Here is a 12,561-nt window from a genome sequence, read left to right on the forward strand (position 1 = left end):
TATAGAAAATGATGGCTTTTCATTTTACATATGTGAATCACACCATTTATACTCTTTTTTCTTTTTTAGTTTTTTTTAATGTCAAATTAATGTGCGAGTATAAATTTTTAGATCATATTGTTCTCACTTCCAGGGTAAAGTTCCAGTTGTAGAAGAGCCCCTCACCCAGGGGGCGTGTTATACACCCTCACAATGTGCACATTAGGTTGAGATCCCATCCTACGCCCTCCCTCCTTCTGCCAATGATCCTTCCCTTCCCTCTTCCTCCTCACTCCTCCCCCTGCCCCTGTAATGGACTATATTTGTGTTTTATTGTTCATATGAGCATGTTATTATTTGTATATTGGTTTCATATTAGTATTGAGTACATTCAACAATTATTTTTCCATTCTTGCGATATTTTCTGAGAACGATGTGTTTTAACTTCATCCAGGTAAATGTAAAAGATGTAAAGTCTCCATCTATTTTAATGGCTGAATAGTATCCATGGTGTACATATACCACAGTTTGTTAATCTATTCATGGGTTGATGGGCACTTAGATTGTTTCCACAACTTGGCAATTATAAATTGAGCCACAATAAACATTATGGTGCAAATGTCTTTGTGGTAAAATGATTTTTGTTCTTCTGGGTAGATACCTGGTAACAGAATCAAATGGAGTACGGCAAATTTAGTAATGGGATCAAAATGGAGTATGGAGAATCCTCAAGGATCTAAAAACTGTTTGTACTCTTGTGTCTGACTTCTTTTTCTTAGCAAAATGTTTTCAAGATCCACCTATCTGTCCATAGAGACAGCGCCGGGGCAAGTGAGAGCTGGACGGGCACTGGGCGACTCTGTGCCTCACTGAGGAAAAATAACTAAACATGGGCAAAGGAGATCCTAAGAAGCCAAGAGGCAAAATGTCATCATGTGCATTCTTTGTGCAAACTTGTCAGGAGGAGCACAAGAAGCAACACCCAGCTGCTTCAGTCAACTTCCCAGAGTTTTCTAAGAAGTGCTCAGAGAGGGGGAAGACCATGTCTGCTAAAGAGAAAGGAAAATTTGAAGATACGGCAAAGGCAGACAAGGCCCGTTATGAAAGAGAAATGAAAACCTGTATCCCTCCTAAAGGGGAAACAAAAAAGAAGTTCAAGGATCCCAATGCACCCAAGAGGCCTCCTTCGGCCTTTTTCTTGTTCTGTTCTGAGTATCACCCCCAAATCAAAGGAGAACATCCCGGCCTGTCCATTGGTGGTGTTGCAAAGAAGCTGGGGGAGATGTGGAATAACACTGCTGCGGAGGACAAGCAGCCTGATGAAAAGAAGCCTGCAAAGCTGAAGGAAAAATACGAAAAGGATATTGCTGCATACCGAGCTAAAGGAAAGCCTGATGCAGGGAAAAAGGGAGTCGTCAAGGCTGAAAAAAGCAAGAAAAAGAAGGAAGAGGAGGAAGATGAGGAGGACGAAGAGGATGAAGAGGAGGAGGAAGATGAAGAAGATGAAGAAGATGATGATGATGAATAAGTTGGTTCTAGCGCAGTTTTTTTTTCTTGTCTATAAAGCATTTAACCCCCCTGTAAAAAAAAAAAAAAAAAAAGATCCACCTATCTTATTGGGTATATCAGTAAATCATTCGTTTTGTTGCTGAGTAGTAACCTGTTTCCCCGAAAATAAGACAGTGTCTTATTTTAAGGTGTGCTCCCAAAGACGCACTAGGTGTTCTTTTCAGGGGACGTCATATCTTTCCTGTAAGTAGGTCTTATTTTTGGAGGATGTCTTATTTTAGGGGAAACAGGGTATTTTATGGTATGAACACACTATGGTTTAGTCATCTTTTTTATTAATGAAAGTTTGAGTTTTTTCCATGTTAAACTATTGTGAACAAAGTTGCTATGGATGTTCTCAAACATGTGCTTTTATATACACTTGTTTTTTTTTTCTCTTGGATAAATACCTATAAGTGAAATTGCTGGATTATGGAGTCTATATGTATTTGACTTTATAAGAAACTGATAAACCATTTTCCAGACTGGTTGCACCACTTTATATTTCCACAAGTAATTATGAGGGTTAGCACCCCTCCAAATCCTCAACAACATTTGCTGGTAGTAACACTTTTATTCACAGTAGTTCTAGTGGGTGTGCAGTGATTTCTCACTGTGGTTTTAATTTGTGTTTTCCTCATGATTAATGGTACAGAGCAGTATTTCATGTTCTTTTTGGCCATTGGTGTATCTTCCTTTGTGAACTGTTCAATTCTTTCACCCATTTCTTTAAACCAGGTTGTTTGCTAGCCTTGGAAGTGTGCAGCTCAGGTCTCTGTTGAGAAAACCTACTAGGGGAAATTTAGTTGACTGACAGTTCCCAAATGCTGCTCCCAGCTGGTGCCTGAGCCAGTGAGGGTACAAGTCTGGCCTACTTCCCTCTGACATGATTTTTCTCTAATGGACAACATTTGCTCAGAGACTCTGGCTGATATATTTTCAGACTGTGTCACAGTCTGAGGCTTTTCCTAGACAATCTTTCATTCCTTCATAATGAGTATGAACTTTGAAGTCTTTCTTTGCCTCCCTCTCTCCTGTTCTCTATCTTCACAGGTACTTCACACACTACATCTCTGCACCTCTAATCCTGTTTTGGCACCTGAAGACGCAGTTTGGTTCTTTTTCTGTTACTGACTTATAAAAGTTTTTTAATATATATATTCTGGCTTTGTCAGTGTATGTATGATAAATATTTTTTGTTCCCAGTGCATGGTTTGGATGCTGATTTTCTTAATAATGACTTTTGATGAGCAGCAGATTGAATTTTGATAAAATACAATTTATTATTTTTTCTTTCTTCTTTTATGATTTTTGCATCCTAAGTTATTAAATTTACTGGCATTATCTTCATAATATTTCTTTCTTTCTTTTTTTTTTTTTTTCTTTTGTAGAGACAGAGTCTCACTGTACCGCCCTTGGGTAGAGTGCCGTGGCGTCACACAGCTCACAGCATCCTCTAACTCTTGGGCTTACGGGATTCTCTTGCCTCAGCCTCCCGAGCAGCTGGGACTACAGGCGCCCGCCACAACACCCGGCTATTTTATTTTTTGTTGCAGTTTGGCCAGGGCTGGGTTTGAACCCACCACCCTCGGCATATGGGGCCGGGGCCGGCGCCCTACTCACTGAGCCACAGGCACCGCCCCATAATATTTCTTTATTATGGTTTTATAGTTGAGAATGTGTGGCTGTTATCTTTCCTTTACTTTGATGTTGGTAATTTTTTAGCTCATGATCATATTTTTTTTTGATTTTGGATATTGTTTTTTTTCTAGATTAATCTATCTAGAAATTTATCAACTTTATGACCTTTTCAAAAAACAATCTGTTTTATTTTCTTTTTTGTAGAGACAGAGTCTCACTTTATGGGCCTCAGTAGAGTGCCGTGGTGTCACACAGCTCACAGCAACCTCCAACTCCTGGGCTTAAGCAATCCTCTTGCCTCAGCCTCCCCAGTAGCTGGGACTACAGACGCCCGCCACAACGCCCGGCTAGTTTTTGGTTGCAGTTTGGCCGGGGCCGGGTTTGAAGCCGTCACCCTCGGTATATGGGGCTGGCACCTTACCGACTGAGCCACAGGCGCCGCCCAATCTGTTACATTTTCTTTATCACTTAATCATTTTTTATTTTATTGATTTCTATTTTTTTAAATTATTATTTCACTCTTTTCATTCTCTTTGGGCTTAATTTGGTCTTTTCCCTTTGAGCTTCTTAACATTAAAGTTTAGAGCTTTAATTATCAACCTTTCTTTTTTTTTTCAATATATTAATTCAAAGCTATATATTTCCCTTTAAGCAATGTTTTCTTTATATTCTTGTACCTTCACTTGCTTGATACGTTGTTTTTCGCATTTTGTTCTGCACGTGTTTAATTTCTTATGTGACATTTTTGAGTCATGATTTTATTTATTTCTAAATATTGGATAATTTTCCAGATATCAGTTTGTTATTAATTTCAATTTAGTTATGTTGTGTATTATCAAGTTTTTCTTTATCTCTGGTAACACTCCTTGTCTCAAAGTCTACTTTTTGTGCTATTAATAAAGACATTCCAATTTTCTTTTGATTAGTGTTTGCATAATTCATCCTTTCCCATTCTATTGCTTGTAGGTTACCCATATATTTGTATTTAAAGTGTATATTGTATGGATTCCACATAGTTAAATCAAGTTCCTTTATCCGGTCTGATAATCTCTGCCTTTTAATTAGGTATTTTCAGTCCATTTACATTTAATATAATTATTGTTATAGTTAATGTTAAGTCTATCATCTTATTACTTATTTTCTCCTTTACTTTTTGTTTGTCTATTTATTACCAACACCTTTTTTTAAACCAAATCTGTTTTTTAGAATCTTATTTATAATTGATCTTTTGCTTTCATTTATACTTTTTATAAATATTTTGTGTTGTATCATTTTGCAGACATATTAGAACTTTGTAATAAATATAATTTCATTTACCCCTCCATTTACTGCTACCATTATTATGTCTTTTACATCTAAAAATGTTTTAAAATCCACAATAAGCCATAATTTTTGCTTTAAAAATATTTTAAAGTGTCAGAAAAATAGTGTTTTGTATTTATCAACATATATTCTATTTATAATAATTTTCATTTCTTTTTGCAAGTCTGATTTTTCAATTTGGGTAAATTCCTTTGGTTTAAAGAATTTTCTTTACATTTCTGGTAGTGCATATCTTCTGGTATCACATTCTCTTAGCTTTCAGTTATCTGAAGACGTCTTTTTCTTTTGTTTTTGAAAGATATCTTCATTGCATATATAATTATTTTCTTTATTTTCTGGCTTGTAGCATTTCTGATGTAAAGTCAAAGGTAAATCTCATTGCTGTTACCATGTAAATAATGTAAATTTTTTAAAATTTAATATTCGATCTTTTAAAATTTGACTGTTTTGTACCTAAGTACGTTTTTTGTATATGGATATTTACGGAGTTCATATTTTCCTCTGCTTTTGAAAATTTTGGCCATTTTTATCAGTTTATTCCCCCCCATTTCTCTCTTATAATCTTTGAGGACTCCAAATATATTCATAATAGACCATTTGATATTTTTCCAGAGTTTACAGTAGTTTCATTTTTTTTCTTTAGTGTTTTTTTTTTTTTTTTCTATTTTAGTTATCAGTTCAGATATTTTCTGTTAATCACTCTTCAAACCTACTGGTCTTTCCTTCTGTGTAGTGGGTTCGGTATGTTATGAAGATGATGAGGTGAACATTTCAATTGAATTTTAATTGCAAATACTGTATCATTCACTTTTGGAATTTTATTTTCTTTTTGCTCCTTTAAAGAAAATAATCCTTTACTTTGCTTCAGTGAGACTCCTCATCTGTTTATTCATTATGTTCATGTTTTACTTTATGCTTCTGAATATATTTATAATAGCTATTTTAAAAGTCATTATCTATTCAATTCAATATATGTATCATCTGATTTCTTTTTATGTTTACCTTTCCCTTCTCTTAATTTATGATTTACATCTTCCTGATCCACTGCATGTCTGGCAAGTTTTAATTGTTTGGATGATTTTGTATTTGCTACATTGTTGAGAATTTGGGCTTCTTTTAAAGCCTCTAGAAGCCTCTATTTGTGTTTGTAAGTGTGCTTATTTGTGTTTCTGAAAGTTAGTTAATTTACTAGCAGATAAGCTTGGTCCTGTCAAAGCTTGGTTTTAGTTTAGGTGGGGTAGGCTTTCCAGTAGTTCTGACTCAGTGGTTAAAATCGAGACCCTTTCTCAAAAGGTATCCTTTCTGAAGACTTAAAACTTACCTGCTCAAGCTTTTTAGAAATCCAATATCTGTCAGCTTTACCACTGAGTGACCTCTATCATCTCTGAGCATTCACATAGCTAGCATGTAGCTTTTCTCTGCCAGTCCTTTTGAATCTTGCCTATTCACATACAGATTAGACTTAAGGAGATTCAGTGCAAATTTCTGGAGGTCTTTATGGCACAGCTCTCATATATACACCTTGCTTTTCAAATTCTAGCTGCCACAGCAGCCTTAAATTCTGATCTGTGTTTCCTTTGTTTAGTGCAACTGACGCTTTCTGTTTGGGCTCCACGTCTGTGGAATATTTAGAAATATCCCTGTGTAGAAACACAATATGAACCTGGAACTCATTTTATCTTTCCTGCTCTCAAGATTAGAACTCTGTACTCATTGTCCAATGGCTAAAAACAATTTCTTCATTTACATTTTTTCCTTTATTAGAGTTACTTACCATGGGACAGTAAAAATGATACATATTAAATTTTATGGCTGAACTCCATGACTACAGTAAAAGGTTACAGGACAGTGTTGCCAATCTTGTGTTACTAGATAAAGAGAGGATGCAGTAATTATATATACACACACACACACATGTTTATCTATACACATACACTTGTTTATATATAACTATACACACATATGCATGTTACATATAAAAATATACATAATATGTGATATGCATATAATATGTATGCCATATATAATGAGTGACACAATATGTGACATGCATTATATGAGTTGTATTATATATATATATATATATATATATATGCACATACACAAACACATATATAGACCAATGTGTTGTTTTATATTCCATTCAATATTTTCTTTCCGGAAGATATTTTAAAGGGACCCTATTTATTCTTCACCCAATCTGCATTGATTTATGAAAGTAAAAGATTAAGCTTCTCCAGTTTGGGAGTTTTTTGATGACATCTCCATTACTGTGGGATAATGTCTGAACTCCTGACAGATTTAAGTTGAGCACTCCTCACACTCTGATCTAGTTTTCTACCGAATCATATGCCGCCTTGTCCTCATACCATTAATGGCCCTTAGTGATCCTCTTCTGACTTCCTATGTATTTCATGGCGTTCACACCTCCACGTCTTACCTATGCCATCCTCTCTGCCTGGAATGCCTTTTAGGCCCCACCACCACCAGGAAAACTGTTTCATCTTTTCTGCCAGGATTGTCTATTTGCCACTAGAAATGCTAATTATACCTTCTTAGTTCTTCCTCTGCGATTTTATTTATCTCAGTGTATTAAAATTATGATTTTGTGTATCAACATTCTCACTTCCCATTCCTATTATAAAATCATAGCAGGACCACTTCTTATTCTTGCGGGAAACCCCTTCACATCTATGGTATCTGGCACATAGTAGGTTCCCAATGAGTGTTTGATAATTAAATAAATTAATGACTACATGCATGGGTGAAATAGAAAATAGGTGTCTATTTTTTAATGATAATACTGCAAACCCCTGGATGGTAGATTTCAAAGACCAAGTCACATGTTTCTCATGCTGTCCAACATCCACTCTGCCTCCTGGTTGCAGATCTGAATTCTATTATTTCTCAAAGGCCATTATGAAGCCTTCAGAGAAAGCACATGAAATTACCTCCAGCGGTGGTTTGCAATAATGTCCTTTTGTTCTCAGATAGTCTCCAGTTGACAGCTATCAAGGTTGTTCTAATTTGTGTCAAACGGGCCATCTACAGGGAACATTTTGGAATGGGGAAGGTTTGGGAGATAGAGAAAAGTAATGAATATAAAGTGTAAATGCCATAGTAAAGTAATAGAGACATATAATAACAGCAAGGGAAATTTGACCTTCTGGCCGGAAACTCGATCGTGAACCAATTGGAGAACTTTAGAAAATTGGATCAGCCTCAGTAGTCACAGAGTAAACATGGGAAGCACAATCCAGTCTTATTAAACATAATGCACACTTAATGCATAATTTTATTGCAACCAATTTCATGCTACTGCTTTAAATGTAGCTGGGTTTACTTCCATTGCACCAGTCCACTCCATTAGTGCCTCTTAAGAGAACAGCAAGGCCAGTAAACTGTCACTGGGCTGATCTCTTCCTCAGCCTATACTTTCTGCCTCATAAATTCACCCTGCTCCCACAGCTTGTACTGAAATCTTGTCTCCATTCACTACATGGCTTTTGAAACACTACACTGTTTTGGTTAGTTGTTTGCATATGAGCGTATTATAGCATTTCCATTTTATGCCAGCACGTAAGGCGGTGAATACTTGCCTTGGGAGAGTGTTTGTCTGTATCCCAAACCCAAGAGCTGAGGATCCTGGCATCTATAAATTCAGTCCAGAGCAAAGGTAGCATCTGCATTATAATAAGAAGGGAGATGTGATTCTGAACCAAAAAAGAGAGAATAAAACACCTAAGATACATCTCATCTACGTCTTAGGGCTCATTTTCTCCTGTCAATATTAATTTTAGACAATACGCCCTCACATTATGTTTGTCTTCCTCTGAGGTCTAGTCATCATATATCTAAATATAAATGAGATGCTGAATAAAGACTATAAAATCCAGAGCCTGACAAATGTCTTTGAAGTCTTGGTTCTGCTGTTATCTGTTTGAGCTTGGCACATCACTGCACCTCTCTCAGTCTCTATGTCTTCATCCATAAAAGGAGGTTCGTAGGCATCTTGTGAGCAGCAGATGAGGGCAGGCAGTGAAAGCACTTTGTAAACATGAAAGCAGTTTGCATAAATTATCAGAATTAAAGAAAAATTAAGAGCAAATCAAATTCTGTCAAAGCCACAATTATTTTCAAGAACTGAAAGACATTAGATTTCTAAAGCTATTCAAAAATGTATTACCTATATTTTAATTCTTTCACCAAATTCTGAATTCTCCTCTTTGAAAAACAAAATCTAAATAAAATTTTGTATTCAAACAAAATTTCTGAAATTATTTTCCATCTGTTATGGGGTGAGAAAGCAAATAGTACCGAAGCCTATGAAGAAATCCTTAACAGAAGGTTTTCACAGATCTCTGGAGCCCTTTAAATCCTGTGCAATGCTTTGCTTTCCCCTTGAACAACTCTCTCCCCACAGGACTCCCTTAAAAGTGCCTCCTCTGTCAGAGCAGGAAAGAACTCTGGCACCTGGGTTTGCAGTGTCCTCTTGAGGGGTGCTTTTGAGGTGGTCACAGGAGATCCAGAAGGGAAATCACTGATCTGCATACTGAATTCTGAAGTCATGAATGTTTCAGAGAACATTTATAAAGGAAGGCATCTGCTTCCAGATAGTTAAATGTTAAGCCAAGCCAAAGTATTTTATAATTTTCCAAATCTATCTAGATTATAAAGGGGACAGTGTTCCAGTTGTACATCATAGACAGCTGCTCGAACGTATTAACAGAGTTCACTCCATCCTGGGAAGGGGTTGGAAACTGTGTCACTGGAAACTGAGCCTGCTTTGGAGGAGTCAGAGTGGGTATAGGCAAGACTCCACCTGCGCCTGATATTAGCAACATTCTTATATATATATTTTTTAAATTCCTTAATGTGTACTTTGCCCACTTCCAAATGGAATTGGGAGTTCATTGATTCACTCACCAACAAACGTCAGCTGAGTTCAAGATATTGTCAATTGGCCTTGTGCTGGGCACCAGGGGTATAGAGATGATTCTTCACTAAAGATGTGATGATCTATCAGTAAGATAATCCAGGCATGAAAATAACATCGTGCAAGATAGGAAGTAATAAAAGTCACACAAGAAAGATAAAATTCAAGGTTAGAGAAGTTTAGAAAAGAGAAAGGTCATACCCATCAGATGATGTTTCTTTCTGTACTATATTGTAACTAGTTATTACTGTTAGTTTCTCATCAAGATGATGACAATCTTCACAAACTTTTCTGGATTTTAATTATGATGAAAAACAAAATCTGTCCAGTATACACCCACTGGTGCTTGGACACAAGAAGTATCTATCCAAATGTATAGCATCTATGTTTCAAAGCTCAATGTTCAGTATGCGTAAGTTCAAAGTTAATAATGATGTAACAGCTGATGAGGACACCTTACGATATCCCCTGCCATCTGGCAATGGGTTGAAAGTATCTGCGAAATCTGGAGTTTTAATGAACCTAATCTTTGCTGGTGCAGTGGCTGACTTACCTCCTAGCACTTTTCTGCATTCTTGAGAGTCTCTGTCCTGCTCACTCTGCTACCACTTATCTTCCCCTCCCTTCCTTCCCTCTTCTTTTCCCCCCTCTTTCTTCACCTTCTTTCTTTCTTTTGCCACCTCTCTCCTCCTCCTTCTTCTCCTTGTTTCTTTGCATTTTTAACTGAAGTATAATTCACATATAATATGAACAATATGTGAAAGCCACCATTTTAAAGTACACAATTTAATAGCTTTAATATATTTATAAAGATGTGAAACTATCAGCTCTAATTCCAGAACTTTTTTTCACTGCATCCTCCTTTAAAAAAGAAAAAAAAAAAGCCTGCACCCTTCTCCCATCACTCTGCAAACTGCCTGTCTCTTCCCAGCCCTGCACGACCACACCTTTGTATGGATTTGCCTATTCCAGATATGTGTATAAATGGTATCATATAATATGTGGCCTTTTCTCTCTGGTTCTTCCACTTAGCATAATGTTTTCAAGGTTCATTCCTGATGTAGAAGCTATTAGTACTTCCTTCGTATCACTGAATAAAATATGCCACATTTCAGTTATCTATTCATCAGTTGATAAACATTTGAGTTGTTTCCCCTTTTTGGTTATTGTGGACAATGAAGCTGTAAACATTTGTGTAGAAGAGTTTGTGTGAACATATGCTTTCATTTCTCTTGGGTATAAACCTAGGTGTTCGCTCTCTGGGTTGTGTGGCAACTCTATGTTTAACTTGCTGAGGAACTATTGGACTGCATCCGCCTTCATCCTCACCAACACTACTTCTTCTGTCTCATTTAAATTAAAGCCATCCCAGTGGCTGTGAAGTGGTATCTCCTCATGGTTTTGAATTGCATGTTCTTAATGGCTATTGATATATGTTTATATATGTGCTTATTATCTATTTGCGTATTTCCATTAGAGAAATGTCTATGGAAATCCTTCATTGATTTTTATTTGGGTTGTTTTTTACTATTGACATCTAAGAATTCTTTATATTTTCTAGACACAAATTCCTTATCAGATATATGATTCACAAATATTTTCTTCCATTCTGCTGGTTGCTTTTCTTCCTTACTGGATGGTTTTGTTTCCTGTGGTCCTCAACCCCTGGGTCAGATCGGTTCTGGTCTGAGGCCTGTGAGGAACCAGCCTCAGAGCTCCACCCCACTCCTTCCCCCTGTTTCCCCATCTGTGGGAAAATTGTCATCCATAAAACAGGTCCCTGGTGCCATAATGATTGGGGACTACTACTTTAAAGCACAAATATTTCATTTTAATTAAGTAATTTATTTACTTATTTATTTAGTTTCTTGTGTTTTGGGTATCATATAAGGCTTTGCTTAACTCAAGGTCATGAAAATGTATTTATATCTTCTTCTAAAAGTTTTATAGCTTTTACTTTTGGGTTTTTTGTCCATTTGGAGTTAATTTTTGAACTTTATCTGATTTTATGTAAGGGTCTAACTTTATTTTACAGCAATTAGATTTCCAGTTGATTCAGAAACATCTGTTTAAAGGACTATTCTTTCCCTATTAAATGGTGTTGGCACTTTTGTCAAAAATTCACTTTCTATCTTGATCAACATAGGTTATATTCACACAAAGACTTGGGAGAAAGCTACCATGCCATCCTATATGTGAGAATAAGAAGCCTCTAGGCATCCAGTTATCCCTGACAATTGCATATTGTTATAAGATTAAAGGAAGAATGACAAAGTTAGAAAGAATAAACAAACAAACAAAAAATATGGCAGTCTTGTGTAAGTGGGTACATGTTTTTGTTATTTTTCCACTTTTTCTGATACTGAAAGTATACTTTTAGTATAAATGTTGGCAGACTAAATGTTGGCATGCAGCAAAAATCTTAGTGAGATCTGAAGTAAAATACAGACCTGACATTCCTGGTAAGAAGGTGTGCTAAAAGATTTGTGGGGTTATGTGAGCAATACTGATTTCAGAGACACTGCAGGAAGAGATGGTAAAGGATGAAAATACCACCTTCTTCAGCATCTGTGGTTGAACAAGATAGTTATTCACAGATTAGCATGGTCTGTCATCTATATGTGGTGTAAAGATTTAACGATATTTTGCATGTTTAACATGGTGATTGTGACAAATTCTCCCTTTGCTATTGGTTAATTATCTCTCTGTACTCTTGTATGAAGATTAACTAGCGAGGGGGCATAGGCAAGACCAACTCGTTCTGCATGATGGGCATTCCCAGGAATGCTGGCAGGAAGACTTCTGAAAGTGGGAAGGATATATGTGTGGCTGACAAAGCTTTAGATGTGCATATGTGTGTTCCTGGACTTTGACAAGGTTGATTTCAAGAATTTCAGAGAATGACTAACCATGATTCCATAAGATATGACTCAGAGCAGGGAAAGTGGCAAGAGAAGGTGAAACCCCTGTTGAATAGGCAGTTCTGACTGTACGCCTACAAAGGAGGTCCAAGTGGGAAGGAGTCTGGGAGTAGAAGTGCTATAGCAAGGTTAGAATTGAGGATAACATGTAAAAGCATTGCTGAGAAAACTCAAGATGTGCTGAAGCTGTTGGAAAGTCTGAAGTAGAGTAAA

At 36.5% G+C, this 12,561-nt stretch overlaps 1 protein-coding gene across 1 annotated transcript; it reads left to right on the forward strand.

Moving 5' to 3' along the window:
* Positions 1 to 868: 868 nt before the first annotated feature.
* Positions 869 to 1,507, forward strand: LOC128571667 (high mobility group protein B1-like). Its single transcript, XM_053571294.1, has one exon. The coding sequence runs from the start codon at positions 869 to 871 to the stop codon at positions 1,505 to 1,507; it is 639 nt and encodes a 212-aa protein (XP_053427269.1).
* The last annotated feature ends 11,054 nt before the right edge of the window (positions 1,508 to 12,561 follow it).

This window comes from Nycticebus coucang, chromosome 2 (genome assembly GCF_027406575.1).
Source record: "Nycticebus coucang isolate mNycCou1 chromosome 2, mNycCou1.pri, whole genome shotgun sequence".
Classification (NCBI taxonomy): domain Eukaryota; kingdom Metazoa; phylum Chordata; class Mammalia; order Primates; family Lorisidae; genus Nycticebus; species Nycticebus coucang.